Raw genomic sequence first — 27835 nt, 5'->3', positions numbered from 1 at the left:
ATTTGGTAACCATTTCCTCTGAAGTTCTAAAAGTTTTAAATGCCAATATAGAAACCAAAGCTCTGTATTATAATTCTATCAACAGGATTTAGCATAAATGATGCAGATTATAAATACTTCCAAAACTCCAAAGTATAGAACCAGAAGTTGTAAAACTCAATTTTTAGAAGACAGCTCGGAGTTATTGCTCTGCTTGGTAAATGAAAGGCAATAGAATATACTGCTTCAGGACCTTCAGTGCTTCCTATGGGACGCCAAGAAAATTTTGCCTTTGTAAATATCGAATATGAATTTGAAATAGTTTTGCTTTAGTTAATCCTAGCATAGGTAGCAAAAATCTATTCATGGGAAAGTTAAACCGCAGCAGGAGGGAGAGCGCTGACATCCACAGCCATGCTGGTATCCTGGTGAGCACAGAAGTGCCCGAGCTTTGGGACTGGTTTGCTGGGATGGACTAGTTAACCTAGCATGTAAGATAAGCAGCAATGCTTCAACTCTGAGCCCTATTTCCTTCCACACAGTGCATTTGTTCTGCATATGGCATCGTAACATTAATGTTATAAATTTATGGAAGACTGTACTGTAGCCTTAGAGCTACAGACACTTCATACTTCCCTTTAGCAGCTTAGTAAAATGCAATAAAAACTGTCTGTACAAAATTTATAATAATGGATGTCAGTCTACATGCCCTCACAGGGTCCCTCTTTCAAGTTAATTCTTGGCTTAAGTCAAATATATCAGTCCATGTAAGACTCCAGAAGACACACCAGTAGTTTAATATGTCAGATACCAGCTCTGTCACTATAGAAAGGAGTGACATGGAACATGTAACAGTGAGTGCAAACACGGACAGGCTTCATCTGACCATAACGAGGTAATGGAGCAGAGTGGGAGGAACAGCGGGAACAGAAGATCTGGAAAAAAAAAAAAGAGGGAGATTTCACTTTAGTTCCTTTGAAGAACTGGATGGGATAAAATTGACGTCAAGAGAGGGAAGGGGAGATTGTGCACGCTGAGCTTTTGTGTATTGGCAACACCACCCTCCTCAGGACGGCAAGAGAAAGGTGAAATCCTTCCACAGGCAGTTCACAGCCCCACACCCAATTAGTCTGATGTGCTGAGCCACTCTGTGTGGGCGCCCAAGTGCTGCTGTAAGTCAGGGCAGGCCAGTCAATCTCTGCAGGTCACAAGGGAAGGCAGCTCCACCAAGAGATGAAACAAATTCTCTCTCATCATTGGTTTTAAAGGAAGACTAGGGGAATATTTGTGACGATCTCTGAAGGTCCTACTCCTGCAAGTCCACTACAAAGTTAACAAAAACAGCTCCTCTATGCTCCTCCTTTTTAACATATACACCAGCAAGCAAGCAAAATGGGATTGCAGATTTCTGGCTTCCAAAGGCACATGACTGTTTTATTCTCCCTTGCTCTCTTCCTCCTTGCCAAACTTGCAAAGCAGCAGCCCTACACACCATGGTCCTGCTGCAAAGGTTCAGAAAGCAAGCAAAGGGACACAGTGTCCCTGCAGCTGAGCTCTGTATCACCCCTTGCAGTGCAGGCTCTGCAGTTTGTGAAAGCTTAGAGCAGCAGACCAGAATGACTCTGGATTTGGGGTGTTTGTTCCAGTATCTCAACAGGGAGTTCTGCTTTTTAGCACACAAATGCTGATTGCTGTGTAGAAGTCAAAACCCCCCACCCACTTTCTAAATAGTAAGCTGCGCAGTTGATAGCCAAGACATGCAGAAACACTTGTGACTTGAAAACCCTGGCCAAGTGCACGCATTTTGCTGCACAGTTGAGTTTCTGTGGTATGCATAAATTTCCTTTTCTTTTTGGTGAATAATTTCTCACATGTTTGACTGAGTCATTACCTTGCCACAGCTCCGACAGTGGTGCTTCCTGCGAATGACTGTGAAAGGAGCCTTGCACGCAGTGCAGTAGCTGCAGACTTCATCTGGAACCCAGTCAGGAGGATCTGTCAGAAACACAGCAACAAAAGGGAACATAAATCAAAAGGGAATACAAACAAACGTGATTACCAGATCCTCAAGGGAGTAGGAAGAATAAAATCTAACAGCAGCTGCTTTCATCTGAGTTTCTCAAGGTGCTCTGTGAACAGGCAGCCAGGTGAGCTCAGGATGCCTGGGAGGGCTCAGCTCCCCCCTCCTCTGCCAGGTGCCCACCTTCGTACAGAGCACAGCAGGCACTGAAACAGCACATGGCAGCCCTGGACTCCAAATTAAATATATCCGAGCCAAATTAAAGTGGCAGGGAAAAGGAGAGAAGAAAAATAAAGGATGAAGACAAGAGACTATGAAAGCAGAGTGTGGAAATCACAGGTTTTTGTGTCAGTACAGCCCACCATGAGAACAACCTTAGAGCTGAGATCATTCCCTGCCTCTTCAGCCCTCCCCACAGAAAGGCCAACTGCTTTTCTGCAATTAGGCAAGCAATTTTGATTACTGTGTGCTGCACTGTTAGAACTTTTACTGGAACTCACGAATAACTACAGCAAACCCACAAAAATCAAATGTACAAGACTGAGCAGAGAAAGAACTTGACCATTACTCCAAACAACTTATTTAAGTTCTTTATTTGAGCTCTTTAACCTATAAAAGCCAAGCAGGGAAATTATTTGGTTTTGGCAAAGCAGAAAGAATTAGGCTCACTTCTTTTGAGCTGCTTGCGCCCATGAAAACCTGAGATGACTTCAGAGGGTCTAAAATTACCAACGTAGAAATTGTGTAGCTGATTGCTTAATTAAGCTGTTAAAAACCTAATGAAGGGCAAAGCAAGTTCTATCCAGAAAGAGTCCATGGACGCAGCCCAAGTTCCCTGTATACAGCTTTTCTCTGAGAATTAGAGTATGCAACCCATGTACTTGCTGATCTATAAACCTGACAAGCAAGATCCATGCCTCAAGGAGTGTATTATCAAACAACAAAATATACGGTGCAGTAAATGCAGAGGTCAAGAGGGCTGCAACTGCAGGCAGAAAGACAATTATTACAAAAATCCAGTGCATTGTTCAAACATAACCACAACCTGTTCTCATGTGTTCGTCACACTGCAATATTTGCCAAAATAAAAGTAAAAAAAGATACAGCATTCACCAGAGAATGTTCACAGAGCAGATTAATAGCAAAAAAAAAAGAGAATTTCAAATCTTGATTCAGCTTTTATGCACTCCTCTAAACTATTTTGGAAGTTATGCTAGTTTAAGGAAGCAATCTTTCGCTTGATGAACAAACTGGTCTGCTAAAGGTCACAACTATATGGGCAGCAACCAAAACCAGATCCTGTGTGCAAAGAAATAACCGACCTAGTGGGAAAAGGAGATTGCATGTAGCAGCCTTCACCTCATCCCTGGGAACAGTTCACCACAAAATGTTCTGTGAGGACTCAAGGCTACAGATTTCCAGTTCAGCAGCAGCAGGAAAACACAGGACTGCCAGCTTAAGTCAAAGCATTAGTAGCAACAGAACCAAGAGATTTTCCTTTCCAACTCTCCTCCTCCTCTGCAACCTCCCTAGCTACTACATGTAACTTGCCCAGTGAAACTCACTCCTAATCTCAGTTTATGATGTCAGTTTTGAAAACTCTGTATCACTTTCACAGGAATCTCTGATGTGAAACCATGGCAAGCCTGATGACCTTGGGTCACCTCCACATTCCCTATCCAGGAGATCACATCAGTTATCAAACACATTCCTAAGAAAATAACCAAGCGAACAACTATATTCACAACTATATTCATGCTTAAAACTTGCCAATAGACTACATAAATCTATGAAACCAAGTGAGGCCAACTATCCCATTGTTTCTCACCAAGTTTAAAGCAAAATTCAGGAAGTTATTCAAGCTCTTTGCCACTAGATCTCCCTCACAAACAAACACAGAGCTGGTGGAAATGTATTTGGCAAGATGCCTACTTTGCTACTCTTGCTTTATCAACTGCATTATAACGTGGGCTACCATGTTCAGCTAATTTTAATACTCACAGAAAAGCCACAAAACACAGGCCCCTTTTGACAAGCTACAGCATGCCAGGGTGAACTGCAGCTTCCACAGCAGCTACTGTTTCCCTTAGATCATGCTTAGTCCAGAAATGCTATAAGCTCATGCAACCCCACCACAAAGACTCTGGAGCTCATCAATAGAAAGCAACTTTCTTTATTACATGTTTACCTTTTGGGTAAACTTTTTTTTTCCTGTTGCTGCCCTTGAAGTGCAATATTGAAAAAGTTTTTTTTTTTTTTTTAATTTCCCCTGTATGGATTTAATTGTTTCCCATGCTAAATAAAATGAAAAACATCCCATGAGAAAGAGCAAAGTGGTCTTAATAATGACCTTATAAACACATAATAGTGATATAGTTCATGGTTACAGAATGCCTTGACTGCCAAATAAATTCACCTGCAAACTTTTTTCTTTTTTTGTAATTGCCTAAAAACTAAATTGCATCTTGATGATACTCACTGTATGGAAACAAAATAACCTTCTCTACAGAATGTCCTCCCACATTTTAGGGACTGTCTTTACCTCCAGGTTGGTGTTAAATCAGCTGATTCACTGAGTTAACACATGAGTAGAGTGAGCTAAAGCACATATTTTTCCTCAGACAGCAACTCACTCAAGAACTGTGAGGGCCTTCAACAGGGCAATGTGGCCAGCCCTGTGGCCCCCTGCTTCTGGGTTTTAGTGCCCTCCTAACATCCCAACTGCTTACACCAAGATCTGCTGCACTGCAGCACACCCCCAAATAGTAACAGTTATGTAATGGTTTTTAACATTCAAAATGCTATACAGGCATTAATTGCTTTAATCCTCATCACCCAGCTCAAGTCAGTAAATCCGTGTGGGAAAAAATCAGGAGAGAAACATCCAAAAAATCATACAGCAGTGCAGTCTCGAAATAGCATTCAAGATAAGAAACTGTGGGTTATTAAGTCCCTGTGTCTTTGCTTCCAGTTGTGACTGAAAAAGGCCCTACACTGAATACAAACACAGAGGCTTCATTTTCAGAGTACGCACTTCCAAATTAAATGGGATCCAGCACGGGAGCTGAAGTGCCCACGCCGGGCAAGGAGGAAGCCCCGAATGACTCCAAGCCCCAGGGCCAACAGGATCACACCCCCCTCGGTCCCTTTCACAAGCCTCATCTCACTCCACCCTGGGCGCAGCCTTTCTGACTTAAATACACTAATGATTGAGTTATCAGGCTTTTTATAGCACAGGCTTTTGAAATGCTCTCTGAAGAGCAGCCTCAGGAGGGGATAAAGCTCCAACACGAGGAGCAGGACGAGCGATGCAAATTAAGCCCCCAGCAGGAGCCTGAGGAGGTGCTGGAAGCAGGGCAGCAGTGCTGCACACCCAGGCTTTCCGTGTCACAGACCTCCTCCGGGCTGCAGCGGCCAGCGGACACCCCGCCTCCAAAGCACCGCCTGCTGTGCCTGGGGGTCTGCACGGGTCACGGGGGAAACCTCGCGGGCTAACTGGGGACCTCGTGGGCTAATTTGCCCTCTGCTTTAGCATGCAACGAGAACCCAGAGAAGTCTGCTGGGAAACGGATGAAGACCACAGCACAAACATCAAAGAGGAGGAGGAAGGGAAGGAGGGATTAACGAGACAGACTACAGAACTAGATTTTAAAAGAAAACATTAAAAGCACGTACAGAAAAAAGGCAGGGAAAGGAAGATAAACAAGTATTTAAATGAATAATAAATAAGTTTAGAGAAAAGGAAAGGCACGAGATAAAATTGAATAGTGTGAAGACTGAAAAACACATTTAAAAAGCACACACAGTAGTCTCAGCTCTTGACTATTCAAAAATCTTGCATTACGATCTCCCATAAATCATGATATGTTATAGTCTTTTTATTTGTTTTATGCTGTAGCTTCTAGAATTCACTTTTACATGCCTCTGCAACTTCATTGGCTAAAAAAGTTTGCTCTTCCATAAAAGTTAAACATGTCACAAATTCAAGATGCTGGAGCTTTAAAGAAAACCAGAATCATTAAAAAAAAGCCATAAAGACATGCTCTAAACACTATCAAAAAGCACATGCAAATTCTTCTTGCTTAAATACGTGCAATAGATCCACCGCAGTGCAGCAGAATCTTACAAGACCAAGGAGCATATCTCTGTGGCCTAGAACAAAAAAGAAGAGAAGAGAGAGAAGAGAAGAGAAGAGAAGAGAAGAGAGAAGAGGAAGAGGAAGAGGAAGAGGAAGAGGAAGAGGAAGAGGAAGAGGAAGAGGAAGAGGAAGAGGAAGAGGAAGAGGAAGAGGAAGAGGAAGAGGAAGAGGAAGAGGAAGAGGAAGAGGAAGAGGAAGAGGAAGAGGAAGAGGAAGAGGAAGAGGAAGAGGAAGAGGAAGAGGAAGAGGAAGAGGAAGAGGAAGAGGAAGAGGACCTGGACCTGCATCCACCAACAGTGTTGATTCAAACAACAGTAGACCAGCAAGTTAATTCAGTGGTGACAAGACATAAGAGACTGGGCTGGGGAGTGGAGGAGGGGAATAATCCCTAAAGTTGTTGGAGCTTGCAGAAGGCCTAATTTACCAACTCTATACACACTGAGAGAACAAATCAGAGAACATGGACAACAATGACTCCCTGTTGAAGAGCAGCTACTAAACCGTGTGCTTCTTGCATTATGACCAGACAACTGAGAGAACAGGCCCTTCCTACATGTTCTGCTTTTAGCAAATATTCCTCATGCAGAACCCAGACTGAAAGCTCCTCCTGCATCGGAGCATATTAGATTTTAGAGCACATCATGCATAATAACCCTGATGATACTTTTACCAAACAATCCTTAAGAGGGCTGTTCCTACAGCAGCCTGTGGAACTTACACCACTGCAGCTGTCAAAGGGCATTACCCTCAGAGCTGCAAAAAGGGTCAGATGGGCTTGCTGTGGCATTTCTGATGAAAATAAGAGTTGTAAATTCTCACAGCTTTAAGTATGGCAAGTAGAGAACCAAGGTGACGTGACTTTACCGCTCACTCTAACTGCCATGGTAAAATGAATCTTTTTGTCCCTTATCACACGATTTTCCTCATGTCATTCTTGGCAATCTCTGACTTATATGTAAGATTCCTAGGAGACAATTGTACCAAAGCAATCTTTACCCTTGCTCTGTAGATTCAGTATTGGCTGAAGTTTTTCAATAAATAAAATTTTCTGCTTCAACAATATCATTTTATAAAAATTTTGGGGTGAGGGAGAAAACAGACGTACAGACAGTAGCTTCAAGTACAACTCTTGTCAAACAGCTTTCTTAGCATGCAGTTTCTGTGCACATCTAGCAAGCTTTCACCAAAGCTTTCACTGAGGTTGTAACATAACCTAAAAAAGTGTACAAAATCCTGTAATTTTATGTACATGATTAAATATGTTCAGGTGATTATAAAACATTGCCTCAATATGGAAAACTGGATGCTAGATTCTTCTCTGGCATAGCATAAGCAGAGCTGCTGAATAAGGAAAAGTAAAAAGTTACACGGACAGTATATATTTGGCCACTGAACTGTGTAACAATTTAATGTCTTTAATTTAGAAAGTGTTGCTATAGAAAACAAAAAATTGAAGCATTCAACGAGAATTGACAGCTAATTCTAGACTCATGGTGATTAGATTCTGCACATAGAGTAGCATGGTTGGGTGTCTTGACCTTGTGGCTTCTTACTGCAAAAGGAAGAAGAGTTCAAGCCTTGGGACCATAAATTACTGAACCGTGCTCCTGCCTGCTGGCTGGAGAGCAGTAACGACTTGTGACTAGACAGAAGTGGGTGGGCTGGAGTATTACGAGCTGGCAAGAGATCATGGAGCAATAGCATGCTGTTGTTCAGCACACAGATGCTAACACCACTTGGCACAACAGCCATTTGTACCGGCAGCCACAGCAAAGCCACTGTGGCTGGAGTTCTAACTAGGTGGTAGCAAGGCAGTTCTGCATGGATGCTAGAGGGTAAAGAGTAAAAATGAATGCATGGTTGCAGAGAGAGCTGAGATGCCACAACAAGTATTTTCATGGAGAACCAACAGCTTTATAATGTTTTCTGTTTTTCCTTGAGAAAATCTTCCAGTTCCTATCTAGATATCTCATGCATATTCCTAGACAAGAACTGTAACTCACTTTCTTAGCCACTCTGTTACTTCATGACATCAACAACTGCAAGTATTCACCTTCCCTCAACTGCAACAGATGAATCTTCCTAATGAATTACCCCAAAATACCTGTATGGTCAAAACTCACATTTGCCAAAGTTCGCTATTAAAATCATCAGGCTCACAATGATAAACATAATGCTCCCAAATATGGTGAGCAGAGGCTGTTTTTGCTTGATCAGACTTACAGATTGATGAAGAAATGAATACATTAAAAAAGCTGTATCAAGACAAAAAAAAAAAGAGATGTTACTTTGTATGCATTTATAGCTATGTATAAATGTGGGAACCTGTTGACAAATACAAAGCAAGTACTGTGTTTGGGCTAGAAACATGATCCCAGATAGTTAAATGGCAGAAAGACATCAAAATTCTACTTCTCTGATGTTTGTTTTTTAAAAAGATGTAATGCATGTTCAGAATGACACAGCTCTGTCCCAGCAGGGAAACATTTATAGTAGGTTACCTAAGGTTACATTTTTACTGAGGTTAACTAACTTCATTACATTTTCAAATGTGGAGGTTTCCTTTAATTCCTCTGTGACCCAAGCTGCCCACTCTCACTCCTATGCAAGCTTCTTGCTTAGCTTATTATCCAACAGTGGCTTCACCCAAGCTGGAGCTCAGAAACTTTCCAAAAACCTTCTCCCCATGCTGGCTCAGAACTCACCAGGACACAGGGAGAACAGCAGTACCACAAAAGATCCCAGGACACAGGCTCCTCTGGAATTCAGAGTGAGCACCATGGGTAGCAAAGAGCTCAACCTGCTTTTTTTCTGAGCAGCTGCCACTACAATTTCCTTTGACACAGAACTTGTCCACACTGCCCATCTTCTCCATAATATAACCAGGGCATGAAATTTTACTATATTTAAAACTTATTTATGGGATATTGTATAAATTAAACTTATAGGAAAATACAAATACCTTTTACATTGTCTCCCTGTAAAAACATAGTGCTTTTAATACTCTATGAAGTATTAATACATGTTTCCTCAATAAAAAGTCCTAGCGCATCAGGACAGCAAAGGTGAAGGCATAAATCACAGGCTCATCTCTTCTCTTGAAAATGCTTTTGTTTTGAAATTTCAATTAATCTGTAGCTCACTCTATTTCAACCTTCAGAAGGTCACAGGTTTTAACTCTTACACCCTTGCCAATGTCAGCTGGCTCATAATAAACGTCCATATTTGTTTTATGACCCAGACCAGCTGGTGGGTTTTATAAACAGTAAGAATGAGACCTCTGACAAAAACAAATGATTCATCTTCATAATCTGAGTAGAGGCTGAACCTTCAGCAGAATCTTAAAACGATTCATTTATTTGTTCAGGTTGCTGGGCTTCCTGTTTGCTTTTTTTTTAATTACCATTGACCGGATGCAATCTTAAACATTTGGTACTTGCGGTAAGAGGGATTTATCTGATAATTGGAAAAAGCTTTTCTGGCAGGTATCTTGCTGGACTTGCTCAATTTGATACATGTTCATGTGCTGCCATGATGGCAGAAGGGAGGAGCTACTGATGTGCTCATTCGCTTTAAACTGTTTCCATTTTCAGTTGCAATCATTAAGAGTGACCTGAAGTGTAAAAATGATATATAAAAAAGGGTACAATTAATTTTGGTGCAATGCTGTCAACGGATTGGTGCAACGTGCTCAGACCTTGCATTGAATCCATTTACAGTGATAACTGCAGTGTACTCCTGTTGGTGGCCTGTGGCCCAGAATTCGGTCTGGAGGACAAACTCATCAGGCCTGCTGAAAAATAGGGCACAATGTTCCTGCAGCAAAGGTTGCATTAACCACCAGGCACCTTGCACCTGCACCCAAACATCACCCAAAGCCATGGGCTGTTGCTTCCACAGTGGCCAGCAGAAATGAAGTAGGTGGGAAGGTGCTGAAAAGGGGAAAAGGCACATGGCTGCTGTCCTGGTTCCGTGTAAAAAGGGGTTCAGGGCAGGACCCACACGGAACAGAACTATGTACTCGCCTCTCCCCCCCCGAGAGAGAGAGAGACACTTTGGAAAAAAAAATGAAGTATACTGTTCAACAAAGAACAGAAAACGAAAAAGGGAGGTAAAGAAAATAATATATACAAAGATTAGGGGAATAATACAAAAAAAATAAAATATACAATACCCCCAGAAATGGTTCCAGGGTCCCACAGAGTGAAAGGACAACCTCCCTCTCCGAGCTCCAAGGCAGGAGTGAAATAAGAAACCACTCCCTGCCTCTTACCAGAGTGTGTGTGGGAAGGGGAGGGAATACAATGGTTTCACACCCACCCGGGGTCCTCCCAGTTGCTGGAAGGTCACGACCCCATTCCAAGCCTCAAACCACAACAGCTGCCTAGGTTAAAATATCTTCAACCTCAGTAAGTTTATGCCTCATGCTGGCTGCCCTAGGGACAGCAAAACCACATATCCCATTAGCTGTCACTGCATACCTCAGTAGAAAAAAAGTCTATACAGCATTGCCAGCAATGACAGCTCGTGAGCTGAACAGACAGGGGCCTGGAACGTTTTGGAGGTTAGGGGACAGAATGGGTATTCATACACTTCCCACAAACTGAACAGACTGACCCATTTCAGATGCTCCTTTTGTGGTTTGGTTTGGAAGGTGGATGCTCTCCAACACCCTCTCTCTTTGAGATACAGAAAAATTCCTGCCCATCAGCAAATTCAAAGGCTAAGTAACACAGACTACATTAGTGGTTTACATAGTCAGAGGAGCTGTACTGATTTGCACAAGCAGGTATTCACAGCATAACCACTTACACACAAACCAAATAAGACTCCCAGAGGATCTGCAAGGAGGTTGCTTCAGACGTGCCCAAGCCTCCCCAGGGAGCACACATGGGTGTCAAAAGCAGAGCACCTGCAGGAGCCCTGGCTATCTGGCTCTGTTTACAGATGTGTTAGCATAGGAAAACATTATGCCAAGGCAACCAAGCTCATTCTGGCATCCAAGTCTACTTCTTCAAAAGGGACCTGGCTATCCCACTCGGCTCTGCTTTCCATCAGGCAGGCAGATGTCAAACACCTGCAATTTCAGAACAAAGGTGCAGGCAGGGGGATGTTTTTGCTGTAGTTATCTATATATGCTATTAATACTACAAACTGGGTTTTATCATTCACTTAGGGTGGGGACATAACTGATTCACATGGCCTGGATGCTGCAGGGATCCTTGTAGCTCCAAAGATTCCCCTTTGCCACACTCCTAGGCAGCCACGACATCACTTAAGCTCCCAGACTGTTGTCCTTTATTTCAATAAATAACATCCCAAGACACAGGCTGTACTTTTCCAACCATGAAACCTTCCCTGTCCCAGTAGAAGATGCCAGGAAAAGTTGAAGAACCTTAAAAGATGAATAACATGAAAGTAAATTTGCTGTGACAAAATGTACATCCACTGTGAGAAGGTTATTCAGCATCCTGCAGTTCAGAATAACTTCCTTTCAAGTTCTGTAAGTCAAATTCCATGACAGCATCAGGCATCGATTCAAAACAAAAGAATATGAATTGAAATGGTAGAGAATGAGTAATCTCTTGCATTCTTTTCCCATACAGCCTATACATGGTAAGGGTTTTGCTTAAAGATTTGTTCTTTACTGCACCTTCTGTGACATTCTGAGTTATGGCACAATGAAAAAATCAATTAAAATGACTATTGAAGAGTTCTTTATCTGCCACCAAATCATCTTCCTCCAGAAGAGGCAATATTTCTACAGTGCATTACACATGAATTAGCCTTGCTCTTCTAAATAGATCACAGATCCTTTAGGCTGCAGCTTCAGAAGAAGAGTAATTAAGCAAATCATGGCTTTTATAGAAGCACAAAGTAACTTCTAAATATGTGGCGTTACTCTAAAACCTAATCTTTAAGGGTGTCTTTTTCCCCCTGTGATTTTTGATCTTTATTACAAATTACATGAATCAGCACTTCTTTTCTGCTGGTGACCCCCCTCTGCATACAAGCAGAGATGTACACGGCTTACCACTCGGTTCTCAGTCATCCCGCATTCAAAAACCACTCCATGGAAGAACTGTAGTTTATGTGGACAAATACACAATCATAGATCAAAGTTTTAAAGCACAGGGAAATTACTACACTTGAATTTCTGGGAAGCTCAGACACAGTTTCACAGTTACGGGTTGTCTTGAGTTTCTCACTTGACCACAGATACCACTGCTCTGATAATTGGGCTCTTGGTGTGCTGAAACCACCACTTAGCCCTGAAGTTCAAAGCCGACTGCTTTCTTATTTGCTCCACCTCACACTTCTACTTTCTCTTTTCTTATTCTTTGACTGCAAGTGCTCTGATATCCTTTAATCCATTTTTCATACTGTGTTTACCATACCAGGGCTATAGTCCATTACTGACTCATAAGCATTCCCACAGCAACTCAGATTAAAAAAGGAGAAACAGAAACGTCTGAGCTTTCAGAATGCTTGAATCCCAACCAAAATTTTAAGACTTACATGTGCACTTTTCTTCACTCTTGCCATGTATTCAGTGAGATTCAAGTAATCTCAGCAGACTTACCTAAAATGAATTTTTACTTTGAAGTAATAGGGTAAAGAAAATAAAAATAAAGACCAAAATATTTTGATTCAAGACAAAAATGAGGAAAACATGAAAGGTTCTTTAACCATGGGGAAAAAGTAGCACCTCCACACAGAGCAAACTATATAAAAGATTTCTTTAGACTTTGTTAAGACTTTACTTAGGGCTTTGCATCTTACGGCCTTCCAGCTTGTCAGATAAGTTGTCATATGTTATAGTAAAGCCTTTACTATAACACGTGATGTCATATGCTATATTTTTAAAGCCTTTACTATACAGAATCTTTCTCCATTGATAGAAAAGAATTCATACTGGATTTGACAATTTGTAGATTAGAGTTTCACGAGGCTGTTAGAGAAAAAAAAATCTGGAAGAAATAAGCTTAGTTTATCATCTGACTGCCTCGAAACCATACTATGTCATTGTATAGTCACTTTTCAGAGTCAGACCTTAGAATAGTTTCCTCTTAATTTAAATGATTTTTTTAAAAAAATACATCAGTTTTGTCTCATCTTAATTCTCAGAAAAAAAATAAAGTACCTTCAAAGTCCCCATCTCTGGCTTTTGCTGCAAGTTCTGAGGATGATATACTTTCTTGACATAAAGCACAGTCTTCCAGTGCTGCATTCCTTAAACCCTGATTAACTGTAAAACAAACCAAAAAGTACTCAAATACATATTCTTTCCAATTTGCACTTAAAATAGTCAAGTTAGGACTTCTGGGATTACATTACAGTAGCATCTATATGTACCTTCATAGATGTCTTGCTTTTTCTTTGCCCTGAGACAAAAAGCAATCCAAGAGTCTCCTCTATTCTTCTTTGGAATGACAACAGAAATGAAACATGCTGTTGTTACAGGACATACAGTCCTCTAACTTCTAGCACTCTGGCTGCAACCTGATTTTATTTCCCACTCTTAAGTTGGATCCTTTACAAAGAAGCAGATTATGAGAGCAACCAGAGATGCCCTAAGTGAATCACATCAAATCGGATATATCAAAGAGCAACTTTATCCCAGAAGACCCTGACTTTTATTCACTCATTTTGTTTATGCTTACTTTTATCAATGCTTTTTTTTTTTAATGTAAAAGTTAATCCATTAATCCAGAAACTATTCCAACCAAGTACTGTTGACTAACATACCTTTCCTAGTGATAATTCTTTACAGCTCCAGTTTCTTTATTACTCATATTTGAATGTTCAGAAGCTCTTCAATCCTCTCTTTAGCGAGTCTATCTAACCCCATGTTTTTTTGCCAATGAAAAAAATCAGTTTCTTTTTAAATCGTGACATTCTACCACTGTAAAACTGTTATGGAAGTTTCCACCACAAGTAATAGAGGGCTGTAATGTGTGTTGTGCATTATCCCACTGCAGAGTTGTATTGGATTGGAGGTTTTTCTGCTAACCTTAACGAACTCTTAACTTCAGTGTTTCATATAAAATCCTCAATGCTTTTAAATGAAACTGGGAGAAAGGAGAAGCAAAGGTTCCACATCATGAGCAAAGGGACAAAAATAAGGAGAGCACTCTGATAACCTTCAGATATTGGTAGTTCTAATCATGACAAAGGACAAAGGTAACTGCAGCCTTGCTGGGATGAAATGTTTATTTTTAGAGAAGTTAGCAGACCTGCCTCTTTGAAATACAAATAAACAAAATGATGACAAAGGAAAAAATTTCTTGTGTTGGCTCATGTTATAGTCTTGTTTTTGAAGTCTAGATAAATAAAATAATATTTTAATTATCTAGACTTCAAAAGCAGTATTTTTATATTTTGAAGGCAAATTCAGCATTCTGTAATTTCTTCAAGACAGGCCAGATTTCAATATCTTACTGAGCATTCTCAACTTATAGTCTGTTCTTTTTACATAGCTATTTAAACATCAGAATCAAAGTTACACACCTTGGCAAATTGAAATGTGTCCAGTATGAAACAACACTGGGGGGGAAATGAATCTCTGAAGTCCAAACCCTGCATACATTGTATTATGTCTATATGGGCTATGAACACTGTTCTGTTACACACAGGAATATGGAAATGAGCAGATACACTCTGAAGGCTTTAACTCTTTTGACATTTGCCTCAATATGTACTGTGTACCTACACTCCAGGGACTTCAGCCTGCCTCCAGCCTGTTTCCATGACTTTTATTAGTGAAATCACCACACAGTGAGTCCTCTCAAAAAATTAAAATGTTAAGGAAATTCTTGTCAAATAGTTAATGGAGCCCCATAGGTGTACTGGTAGAAATTCACTACAGAAGACACATTCAGATCTATTTACCTTTCTTTAGCTTTTCCTTGTCTTCTGTTTCAGGTTTGGTTGCCATAACTTCAAACAAGGTCTTTAAGATACTTCTCAGATCACTAGCATAGTTTGTCTGCAGCTGGTCAGCAACACCTAGGAGTTTGAAAAAACAGGTAAATCCTTACTAGACTATTACACAATCCATTAAAAAATATTCAAATTTGCCAATGGCTACCAGTAATAGCCTCATACTTTGTTTTGGTGAGATCACTTGCTCATGTTAGGAACTAAAATGGAACATTTAAACAAACCATTTTTCCATAATGGCCATGTTGCATTCTGGCCCTTATACTACCTGCAATTTGATACGTACCTTCCTTGTCCTTTGGCAGGAAATACCAAGAGATTCCTTTTGCATCAAAATACAACTGCTCCACCAAATTTCTTCCCTTGAACACATAGGGCATCACCAAGAAAAAGGAAGCACTTTGAAGTCAAACCTGGTGTGTGCCCATAATCTTCATCACTACAGGACTAAAAAGTCACCGTCTCTTGATTCTGTAAGCACCCATCAGAAAATATGTCTCTAGACCCACCTGCAGTTTAGGCCCCAAAACACAGTCTACTTACAGCTTCTTCTCTACTCTGTTCTACCATAACTTTACATGCACAAAAAAAAAGATATTAATAGTTTTTACATTCAGAACAAAAGTCTACTATTATACCTGAGATACAGACAAAAAGGCGGTGAATAAGATCATTACTGCCATGAAATCTGGATCTGATCTTTTCTCGTGTGGCAATTTTAGCAGCCTGCAAAGCAAGTTGGATTTCTTCCTGATCGATGTCATCAGATGAACAAGAACTTGTCATTAAACTGCTGCTGGAGAAAAGAAAATAAAAATGTAAAGAGAAGTAATGTAAATCTTCACTCAGTTGTTCAGGATGTTCAGCAAATCCCAAAGGATTTATGACTCAGGCAAGACTCTATAGCAAATCACAACTAATTGCTGTAAATGCTTGTTGAAGTTAATCAACATGCAACCAATCACCGTCACACTTGATTTTCACTCTGTGGCATAGCTGCAAAAAACCTTTAATGCAGAAAATAAAGAGTCCGTATATTATTGCATTTTTCTTTGCTATTAAAAGTGCTGTGCCATTTTTCACATTAGTTTTTTTTTTAAAAGCTCAGTCCTGAGATCCATAACTCCACCAAAAATCCAAAAGGGGAATATCAATCTAAAAATGAGAAAGTCTGAAGTCAACTTAGAAATTTATTAATGTGAAAGTTAATTTGAAGAAAAGAATTTTTGAATTATGTTACCTTAAAATATGGAGAACAGAATGTAAATATAACCTTACATTAAAAAAATGGAAGGGTGATAAAACATAATTTACACAGTTGAGAGGTAGATTAGTCCCCTTATATACTTAACTGTAGAAACTGCTGATATGTCAAACTACTGTAAAAGAACGGCTCATCAATTCCAAAGAGATTAAAAATGTGTCACCAAATGTCTACTAGAGACTTAAATTTTCTTCTAAAACCCAGATGCACAGTTGTCATCCACTCCCACCTCCTCACTCCCCCCAGCTCTCCCTCTATGTTGAGGAAGCTTGAAGAACCTGAGACTGCAGGGAAGCTTTGGAGGGAATCCAGCTTCCTCAAATATCAGGAATTAACTAAACTTTTTGTAAGTCAAGATGTAGTTTTTAAAAAAAGAATTGTTTAGGGAAAAAGTAGCACTTTGCTAATAGAAAAACTTAAGTGGAAGTAGAGTGAAGGATGTAATTACATTGAGGTCCTAGGATTCACTGTGTTGACTGAAGGAGACATGCCTTCTTACTTCACTACACTCAAAGACAGATCTACCCTAAACCAATTTCCCCACAGTGAGGAAAGAAATTAAACTTATCAATAATTAAAAAAAAAAATAATTTTAGTGTCCTGGGTTCAGCTAGGATAGGGTTGATTTTCACAAGAAGCTGAGAGGTGCCACAGCCAGGATGGCTGGACCCAACTAGTCAATGGGATACTCAACACCACACTGATGTCATGCCGGTATATAAGGGGGGGAAGGCACAGGATTTGAGCAAGCTGCACCCTGGCTAGTGAAAGGCACCTGGGACAGGGAGCAATCACCTTGTGTATCACTCATTTAATACATTATTTCATTAGTATTAGTGTTACTATTGTTATTTCTTCTCTCTGTGTTATTCTATTATCTCAACCCACAAGGTTTTACCTTTTTCTCCCAATTCTCCTTCCCATCCCACCGGAGGGGGTCAGTGGGGAAGGAGTGAGTGAGCTGCTGCCTGGGGCACAACATTTGCTTGCAATCATACTTAGGCTGGCCAAAACTCCATCAATTGTACTATGCAGGCAACTACTATGCTAAAAAGTTACTGGCTGCATAAATAGTTATCTCAGGATAGCACCTATGGGTAACATTTACTGTTATTTTTAACAAAATTTTATGGGATATAGTTTTGAACTTCCGCCTGTAGACTATACAGATAGTCCTTTGAAATGTAAACATGAATTTATTAGGCCACACAATCTTAAAAGCCCTAGTAAAAACAGAACTGAAAATAAACAGACACTGGGTATTAGTTATTGACAGAAATAACGACAGAAATGTGTAGCACACGAACTTTATCTGCCTTCCCATTATTTCACAGATAGAGAAGACCAGGCTTGCAAGAGACTTTTGTTCATGTTACCTATTGCTATTAAAAAAAGCAAATTCTTGTAGAAACATGTTAGTTCCATGTTTACAATTCCCTCAGGAGATGACTGACTAGATTTATTAAAGGCATTGAGAATCAGGTGAGAATACTCTGTCAATTTTTTCCTTTGCTCTATGTACATAATATACACATAAATCACAGCAAGCCTGTCAGTATGGAAATGTCTGTGTCCAAGACAATGAACAGGTCACATAAGAACGTGGCTTATGAAGGAGAATACTGAAGGGTAGTGAGAGCCAGGAAGCAACCCCTGATTTGCAAGGATATGTAATTAGATGAGCATCCACTTGCACAAATGCTCACACATACAAAGGAGTTTGCCTCGTAACACAGCCAAATAAGGTCTATTTTGTTTTTCCTTGTTTTTGAGAGTGATCTTACAGTAATATACACATTTCCACTATAAATTGTTGTCCAAGGCAACTATGGACATTGTGACAGAAAAATGCAGTCTGCATGTAATTATATAAGCCAAATACAATGATCTCTTTGAAACTCCCAATAAGCAAAAACCTCAGTGCAGGGGAAAGCAAGGGTGCCAATTCCAGGATGACTCTGCACTCCAAACCAATTGAAGAAATGTTTCAAAATAAGGTGTTAAGTGGGCAAAAAGCTGTGAAGAGTGCTCTTCCAGAATATAAACTACTTAGTCCTTTTCCCATTTTGCAGAAAGGAAGAAAGGCTCATTTCACAATTCTGACCAAGCTTTGACCAATTTTAACATATAACGTTTGTCTTTCCAGGTCTCCTCCACCTGGGAGGAATACAGTTTCACCCACTTCCTAATTCCTCCAAGAAGTATGGTGTGACATACTTCTGTTCTAGGCTATTCTGTATTAGATTTTGTGGTGTGTCATTAAGACGGGTCATGTCTCACCACAAAAATGGCTGTAAATTTTTTGTCCTAAAAATCCCTAGCACATAGCACATGCAATTGCTTCAGCACTGTGGGATGGAAGGTCAGCATAGATGCACACTCACATTTATATAACATACTTGTATCTGCACAGTCATTCATAAAGTACAATATATATATACACAAGTTCAGAAAAGAGAACATTTTGTATTAAAGATTTTCCTGATGCTTGTGCCACAGGGAAGAGAAAAATGAATGTTCCAGAAGAGTTGAAAGCTGGACCTAAGAATCACTACAGAGTAACAAACTATTGCTCTGTCTTTACCAATAGGACCAAGTCAGATTTAAACTAGTATGACTAATGACCATCTGTTCTTTACTTTAAAATATCTTACTGTTATAAAATGCAGTTAGAAAATTAATATTGTAGAGGCAGGCAGAAATACTGTAAGAACAGAAGCACAGCAATTGTTTAGGAAAAACAGCAAAAGAGAAAAGTTTGCCTATAACAGGGTACTCCAAACAGCAGTGATCGCATCCATACAAATATTAAAGATTCCCTTGATTTTTAAAAATTGATATTATAGAAAATAAACTTGAATTTTTATCTAGACAGTTCAACTTACCTTTTCTGCAGACAAGTTATTTTAGTTCTATAAGGAATACCGTCCCTATTTGGCTTATCTAACATCTGTAATTTCGCTCAAAATTCTCAGCTGATAACCAGATGCATAGGAAGCATTTCATTAATGTCAACTACACTGAGCTCTGGAATGTTTCACTGCCCATATCTGCAGAATCAAGTATCCCTGCAGAATCCAAGTGGCCATACTAAGTAGCTACACGTAAGTCCTCTTTTCTCAACTACTTGGTTGAAGGGAACCCTGTATTACCCAAGGAAATAAGTTAAGAAGAGAGAAAACCAAAGGAAGCATGGAATTCCCATTGTGAAATGTTTCTCATATTATCAATACTTATTTTTATTTTTCATATTGTAAAAGCACTGCAAAGTTAACATGTCTGAAGGTGAATACCAAGAAAAAAGACATTATGTAAAAATGTTGATTCCAAATAGTAAACCTGCTTAGATGTTATAAAGGAACAAATACAACAAATCAGCCTTTTACCTAATCTGGCTAGTGTTTACCCAGCAATTTAAAAATTACACTCCACTTGTCATGTTAGAAGAGTAGCAAGACTCTTTTAAACTCATTTAAAGGTGTATCTAGAACAGCTGCCTGCTGTCAAAGCTTGACTGAAATTTAGTCGAATATGTACAAGCAAACAAAACTCAATTTAACTGTACACAATATCGTCTTTCACCTGTGGAACTACATTGCTGTATAGATTTAAGTATCTTTTGGAACTTCATGGGCCAGGTTAAGCAGCAGCATCCATACATAATGGAAAACAGGACTGTGGAACAAGAGGGTTATGCCTGACACCTTCAGAAGTAGCCAGTCGTTTTAGATAACCATGTGTGACAGCCCTGTGCTGTATCTGTTGGGCATTGACCAGTAAAAGCAGCAAAGTCTAAAACTGAACAATCAAAGTAAAAGATTTTACATTTGTGCTCAAAAAATAGTTAATAGCAGTAGAAATCTGTGACCACTCATACATATTTCCTTCCTAATACATCTAGAAATGTTAGGTTCATTAAATCTGAAATCTGGTCTGAATGCAGAATGTACAAAGTTCTCGGAAAGAATTACTCATTTCCCACAAAATAAACCCTCAGAGTGTCCTAGGCATGCATTAAATATACAGCAGTGGCAAATAAAAATAATTTAAAAGCTCATTGTATCTAACTTAATGAACACAAAGAAGCAAACTGAATTATCATGTTTTCAAAAGAATCATAAAAACACTTTTTAAAATGTGGTTTGGTTTTGTTTCCTTGTCTTTAGATCTTAGATGAAAAGCAATAGGTCATCACTACGTGCAAAAGAGAAAACTATTCTGTATGATGTGATTATGTCACCAAATTTAAAAGTAAAGTAAGACAGGTCTCTCAGCCTCTGATTTAGGTAAAGTTTTTGATTACAACTCATGTTCAGATATAGATTTCAGAAGACTGTCATTAAACCAAGAGGACTCAGGTTCCAGCAAGACAAACTCAACCCAACTAAGTTCAGAAGCAAACAGTGAATTCTGAACCCACGTACTAAATTGTATTGTTCTGATGCAGAGGTTTACCCATTTTGCAAAACCAGAGAGATGCATTTTCAGACAAAGTTGCTCTTTAGGAAGATTTCATACATGCTATATGATAGCAGGTGAGATCCCTTCTACAGTGAAACTGCGAAAACTTTGCAAAAGGGTTTCTGTGACTTCACACGTTCCTATTTACATAGAAGGACACTGCTATTATAAATCATGCTGAAAGTTTTTCAAAGGTACAGCAGTCCAATTCTGAAATATCAGTTATAGTCCATTAAAAATTGATGAGACACTGCCCACAAATTATAAAACAGTGCAGTTTCTCAGACTCAAATGACATTAATTTGCACCTCTTTGCCTTAATGAATATCTCACATGCATTACTTATTCAAAATGGGTGACGTTACATACATGTATAGCTATACCATGTACATGAAATTCCATATATGTGTATATATATACACGTTTTGAATATTCCCTTTCTTACAATATTTCTCAAAAAACGTTATGAGCTCCCTAGCTTTCATTTTTGTTCATAAATATATAGCACAATGGCCACCTTATGCTCTCTGTACAGTATTAATAACATAGACTTTTTATCCAATCTACAATACTTAAAGCTTTCTCTCCCATTTGAATTTCTTCATACATTAATTGAAAAAAGAAAAAGAAACCAACCAAAACCAACCCCAAAACTTTTGCAGGCAAATCCAATTATTGTCTGCACACAAGTTCAAAAGCTACTTTAACTAGCACATTTATCCCAGTAATATTTGTGTGGGTTGTAACTGGAAATCCCACCACTAACCTGTCAACTTGTCTTTCCCAAGCTATTAGTCTTATTTTTTTATTTCATAAGGTTGTAGTCAATTCAGTTTCCAAAAAGCAACAAGCAACTGCTCCAAAGGCCGTGTAAAGGAACAGACAATAGGTGGGGAAAGACAAAGGTTCCATACATGAGGAATGACAAGAAAAAAATTATAGGGGTTTGGATAAGTGTAACTCCATGTCAGTTAGAAAATGAAACACCCAACCATTACTATTTCTTATCCTGCTTTCTGCAGTACCTCTGGTGTTTCTTTCTGGAAACTCTCACAAGAAAAACAATAAACAGCAGGTTAAAACCCTTCAGTTTCTATAACATGTACTAATTTTGGTACGGTTGGGAGGAAAACTCTGATATTAAATGCCTTCTTACAATTATTTTAAGTGAAGGGTGTGCCTACACACTCAATTTTAGAGTCATTTAAACCAAATCCAGAACATGTTTTATTATTTGAATAACAGTATATTGTTACTTAGCTAATGATTATATTTTAAGGAATGACCCCAAGAAGCTACATTTTAAGCAAACTAAAAAAGCTTCTAATTCAGAACTTACATTTCTTGACTTTTTAACCCTAATACTTTATTAAGTCAAGAAGGTTTTAAAATGCAATCCCGTAAGTATTTTCTCTCTATTTTAAGACAAAAGGCTAAAGAGAGAAGAAAACAAACCAGCCAACCAACCTGTAAGTGTTTCCAAGGCTTCAGAACTTTGTCTTGAGAATAATACGACCACATGCAAATCCTTTTATCAGGAACAATCTGGCTATGCACCACTTGAAATGGACTTGACTAGACTTCCCTATTATCACACATATGACACGTAGCTCACATGCCAAAAGACCCATCTGCTGTCAACCTTTTGAATTCCTCAATAGGGGGAATTATAGCTCATACACTGCAAGTTTTGTAGAAGCCCCTTCTTGACTTCTTCTACCTTAGTAGAGATGGGCAATTTGAGGTTGGCTGATTAAAATAAGGAAGATGGCCAAGAGTATTAACCATGCATCATAAGTGGTATCTTTGCCCCCGGCCTCGGCACTCGTGAGGCCACAGCTTGAGTACTGGGTTAGTTTTGGGCATCACAGTATAGGAAAGACACTGAGGTGCTGGAATGGGTCTAGAGAAGGGCAACAAAGCTGGTGAAGGGTCTGGGGAACATGTCTTACGAGGAGCTGCTGAGGGAACTGGGATTGTTTAGTCTGGAGAAGAGGATGCTGAGGGGAGACGTTATTGCTCTCTACAAGTGCCTGAAAAGAGGTTGTAGTGAGGTGGGCATTGGTCTCTTTTCCAAAGTAACTAGCAATAGGATGAGAGGAAATGGACTGAAGTTGCACCAGGGGAGGTTTAGGTTGGATATTAGGAAAAATGTCTTTCCTGGAAGAGTGGTGAGGCACTGGAGCAGGCTGACCAGGGAGGTGGTGGAGTCACCGTCCTGGAAAGTGTTAAAAAAACCCCAACATGTAGAAGTGGTACTTCAGGACATGGTTTTGTGGTCATGGTAGAGGTGGGCTGACAGTTGCACTTGATGATCTTGGAGATCTTTTCCAAGCGTAATGATTCTATGATTCAATCAGAAACAAATCCCGAGTATTGAAGACTACTCAATTTGAAATCAACAGCAAGAACTTCTGCTCCACACCCTTGAAGTTTCTGTGGTTGCCCACTGTTGGAAGAATATCTTCTTGAAACTGTTCTCAGTTCTTTAAAGCTCAAACTACAGAGAATTCTCATTGTACTTACCATGTTATAGTTGTAAAAACACACAGCTGTTAAAGCAGCATCTAGCTAAGTAGATCCACCACTAGAAACTCTTACCTAGACAACTGGCTTACTGAAAAAAAAAAAAAATCACTACCACTTCTGGCCTGGGTTTTCATAAGCATGCAGAGATACTCTATTTCAAATGGGAATTAAAATAAACAATACTGCTGGTGCAGGATTTATCAATCTTAACAGTGCTCTCTCCTAAATAGCTTTTTGGTCATGACAGATAAAACTTCTGGAAGAGTGTATATGAACAAATAACTTAGAGCACTGGTAATCAACAGGGCTGCTTTCTAATCATCAAATTTAATGTCAGATAATTCCAGCATACTACATTTCCTGTTTTGCTTAAAATTTAAACAAAAAAGTAATTATACCTGCCAGATAAAGATATTGTAAAATCCAAGAGAAAAAGAACACAAATATATGGATATTGATTAGGTTCTACTAAGATTTTCTCATTCCCTCCATGACGTTTCTTTTCTAACACTTCCTTGTAACGAAGCATGCATTTAAAGCTCTCAAACATTCACTCACACTGCAAAAGGGCAAATAAAATGAGATTAGAGCACAGAAATTTAAACGTCAAAAACAGCCCTGAACTGGAAAAACTGAAAATGAAACCCAGAAATAGTACAGCACTTATGAAGCACTGGTATGTAATATCAGCTCTGGCATCTGATACAGGGTTAGAAACGCATCAGCCCCAGCTTTCACACCATATCCAGAACCTGACCCAGCACAGACAGAGCCTGGATACCTGATGCCGGATACAAGTATTTCCAAGGGCAAAGAGTCATTTCATACAGCTCTTTAGCAACGTCCTCTGTGACACACAAGCAACTATCCTGTATGGCCTAGTAAAACATGAATTAGTTTAGCGTCCAGTTCCAGCAGACACTCTCCTGAGTTGCAACTCCTGTGTGTGGCAGAAACAGAGATAGAGAAGCAGCGCTGAAAAACATTTGCCAGCAGGAGGAACTCTGAGGGATAGGGAAAATGATGAGCACAATGTTTTCGTATCGCCTCCATCAGTTGCCTTGAAAAATAATACAGAACAAGCAGCTAAAGCATTCAGGCATCCTAGGGTCTAGGAGAATCCTGCAGGAATTCAGTATCCGGCCATGGGAGTCAAAGCTAAGAAAAGCTATTCAACTAGCATTAGGTGGAGCCTTAATTCTAATTAGAAAAGAGAGCTTTCTCTTCATTTTTCACCTTCAGTGCAGCTGTAAGCAGGAGGAAATCCTCTCTTTTTTTCCTCCAATATAACTGTGGCTTTAGAACATATCTTGGTTTTCAGACACAGCCAAAAATTCTGAGGTTACTATAGTGATTTTAGTTAATTACACAATCTCAAAACTCCCAAACATGCTATTGTAAGGGTTTTTTCTGGGGAAAAAACCAATCTGCAAAATAAAATCTAATCTCTGAAACCTAGTAATTTTTGTTCTATTAATAGCACAGGGAACACTAAGTGACATTCAACAACAGACTTTTACCCATCATTAAAATGAACGTGATTATAAATGTGACCAAATTACTAAACATGAAAACTACACATGAACTATGTGGAAATAAAAATGCCAACTCATTACATCAGTGTCCAGCCTGATGATATGCTGCCTGGAGTACAGCCCCTCAGATGGCAAATTTTGGGGTGTCTACTAATTTTCCTAGACCAGACATTGCCTATGCCACTGATGCTAGTTAGCTTAAAATAGTGCCCTATTTTACAGTGGGGAACGTATTTTGTACTTAATTTAGACCATACTGGACATTTTAACATCCCTAAAACAGAATGCTTATCACTGTGACAAGTGGGCTCATGTGAACCTCCTGAGGCTCAACAAGGCCAAAGGCAAGGTCCTGCACCTGGGTCAGGGCAATTCCTGGTATCAATGCAGGCTGGGGGGCAGAGGATGGAGAGCAGCCCTGCAGAGAACGAACTGGGGGTACTGGTGGACGAAAAGCTGGACACAGCCAGAACGCCAAATGTATCTTGTGCTACAGCAAAAGAAGCATGGCCAGCAGGTCAAGGGAGGTGATTCTCCCCCTCTACTTCACTCCCATGAGACACCCCCCCCACCTCAGAGTACTGCATCCAGCTCTGGAGGCCTTAGCACAAGGACATGTACCTGTTGGAGGGGTTCCAGAGGAGGGCCTCAAAAATCAGAGGTCTGGAACACCTCTCCTAGAAGGAAAGGTTGAGAGAGTTGGGATTGTTCAGCTTGGAGAAGAGAAGGCTCTGGGGGGACCTTATTGTGGCCTTTCAGTACTTAAAAAATGATCTTACAAGACAGAAAGGAACAGTCTTTTTAGCAAGGCCTGTAGTGACAGGTCAAGGGGTAATAACTTTAAACTAAAATAGGGGAGATTTAGACTAGATGTAAGGAAGAAATTTTTTACAACATGGGTGCTGAAACACTGGAGCAAGTGGCCCAGAAATGGGGTAGATGCCCCATCCCTAGAAACACTCAAGGTCAGGCTGGATGGAGCTCTGAGCAATCTGACCTAGTTCTAGATCACCAACGTGATCCCTGCTCACTGCAGGGGGGTTGGAATAGATGATGGCTAAATGTTCCTTCCAACCCAAGTCAGTCTATGATATGATTTTAATAGGGCAAGACCAGAAAAGTTTAAGCAACTGATTTTTCATCTTCCCACTGTAATAAACACTCATTACTAAGTAGAGCACACAAGCTGCCTAGGTTATTCCTTGAAAAAAGTGAAATCTGCATAAGTAACTTATTACTGAAGACACAGATAAGCAAATAATACACCAAAAAATACCTTGCAGAATTTCCTAAAAGGGAACACCATAGCTTGGAAAACGCTGCACCATTTGGATATCCAATTTTTCCATCTTGAAGGGTGAAGAACAAGACAGGCATGAAACACATCAGGACGCTGGTGAAAGCTAGAGACATCTGCTTCGGTCGCATATGTTCCACTGACTAAAATCATAAGCAAGTGCTGACAGCGCTCATCAATGCTGACATTTTTGTTTTGCTGCTACTACTCATCTGGTTCTTGGGGCAAGGGATTTAGCAGCAAAGCAAGAAGACTGTACATAGCAGCCTGTTTACAACTGTATTAATATGCATTTTAGTTGCCCTCACACTGCTTGAGTGACAGAGCTGTATGAAACAGCACAGACTCAGTGCCCAAAACATACATGGAGTTTGCAGTTCAAAATCATTAAAGGAGGAATAGCATCTATTCTAGAAGTCATTCTGATTTGCTCGAAGTATAAACAAACCCCTTTCTCTTCCCACAGCTCTTCTCACTGATGTCTTGATTTTCATGATTCTAAGAATTCCACTGCTGCAGCAACAAGGGCAAATCAGAACCCAGGTTGCATCTGCGGGACATTACTAGGGGAGACAGAGATGTGCTCATCCTAATCTACCTAGCACTTGTCAGGCCAGTCCTGGAGTACTTCGTCCAGTTCCTGTCCCTACAATTCAAAAAAGACACAGACACACTGGAGAGGACCCAAATGAAGGTCATGAAGATGATGGAGAATCTGTTCTGCAAGGAAAGACTGAAGGAGTTAGGTCTTATCTCCCTGGGGAAGAGGAGGCTGAGAGGGAATCTAATCACAGTATTTCACTACAAAGAGGATGGAGACTCTCTCTTCACAAGGAGCCACATGTAGAGGACAAGTTGCACCAGGAAAGGTTTCACAGTCATATAGGAAAGAAGTATTTTACACTAAGAACAATCAGTCACTAGAACAACTTACCGAGAGACACGGTAGACATGCGTCTCCCTTTCTCACAACAGTTTTGATCAGATGATCTTTTGAGGTGCCTTCCAACCTGGATTATTCTATGACTATGAACTGACTGACAATGTAACTTCAAACAGTTTCTGCAGGAGACCGTCTGTTTGGGAAGCAGGTAATCAAAATTTCATCTTACTTACATACCAAGATAACCTTTCCCCACCTTATTTCCTATGTGTGTTTATACTAACAGGGATATACTCAAAATATGAAATAAAGTAAGTGATGTCCTTCAACTATAACCAGCAAGGCAATGACCTTGGAATCTGGCCACATATAGGCAAATGCAGATATTCTAGCAGAAATAACCAGATAAATATCACAGTCTAACTGCTGGCAATCTCCCTGTTTTGGCATAGACTTGAGTCACAGTACACTGCAGATACCTCTTCTTACAGACTGTAAATAACACAGGCTAAACACTTTATCACAAATTTTTGTAAATGCCTAAAAACTGTAGAAAAATATACCACAAAACAGCAATATTTAAGCCACAATGACATATCTTAAAAAAAAAAAGTTACTCCTGACAAGGCCTGAAAGCATTTGTCGTAACATTAAGAGAAGTTATAAAGTTATCCTTTGTATTTAAAGCTGTCATTTATCGGTTCATCATAACCTTAAAATGCAGAATTAGGGTTTACCATGTACTCTAGGCAGGCAAATGCTTCAATACAGATTCATCAGTATTCC

The 27835-nt window shown here is 39.7% G+C and overlaps 1 protein-coding gene across 2 annotated transcripts in view; it reads right to left on the bottom strand.

Annotated features, from left to right (window-relative positions):
* Positions 1-301: 301 nt before the first annotated feature.
* Positions 302-27835, bottom strand: part of ZFYVE28 (zinc finger, FYVE domain containing 28) — a 78967-nt gene continuing 51433 nt past the window's right edge. The window contains exons 8-12 of one of the 2 annotated variants that reach the window (XM_008937529.1): positions 15719-15873; positions 15030-15146; positions 13282-13386; positions 1871-1974; positions 302-914 (exon numbers count right to left, since the gene is read on the bottom strand). In XM_008937529.1, the coding sequence (XP_008935777.1) occupies positions 783-914; positions 1871-1974; positions 13282-13386; positions 15030-15146; positions 15719-15873 (613 nt within the window). In that variant the 3' untranslated portion in view covers positions 302-782. The remainder of the gene's footprint in view (positions 915-1870; positions 1975-13281; positions 13387-15029; positions 15147-15718; positions 15874-27835) is intronic. The other variant, XM_008937528.1, reaches the window with a different exon arrangement.

The sequence above is a fragment of the Merops nubicus genome, unplaced genomic scaffold, assembly GCF_000691845.1.
Source record: "Merops nubicus isolate BGI_N331 unplaced genomic scaffold, ASM69184v1 scaffold16903, whole genome shotgun sequence".
In the NCBI taxonomy this organism is placed as follows: domain Eukaryota; kingdom Metazoa; phylum Chordata; class Aves; order Coraciiformes; family Meropidae; genus Merops; species Merops nubicus.
This window is presented reverse-complemented; position numbering and strand designations above follow the sequence as displayed.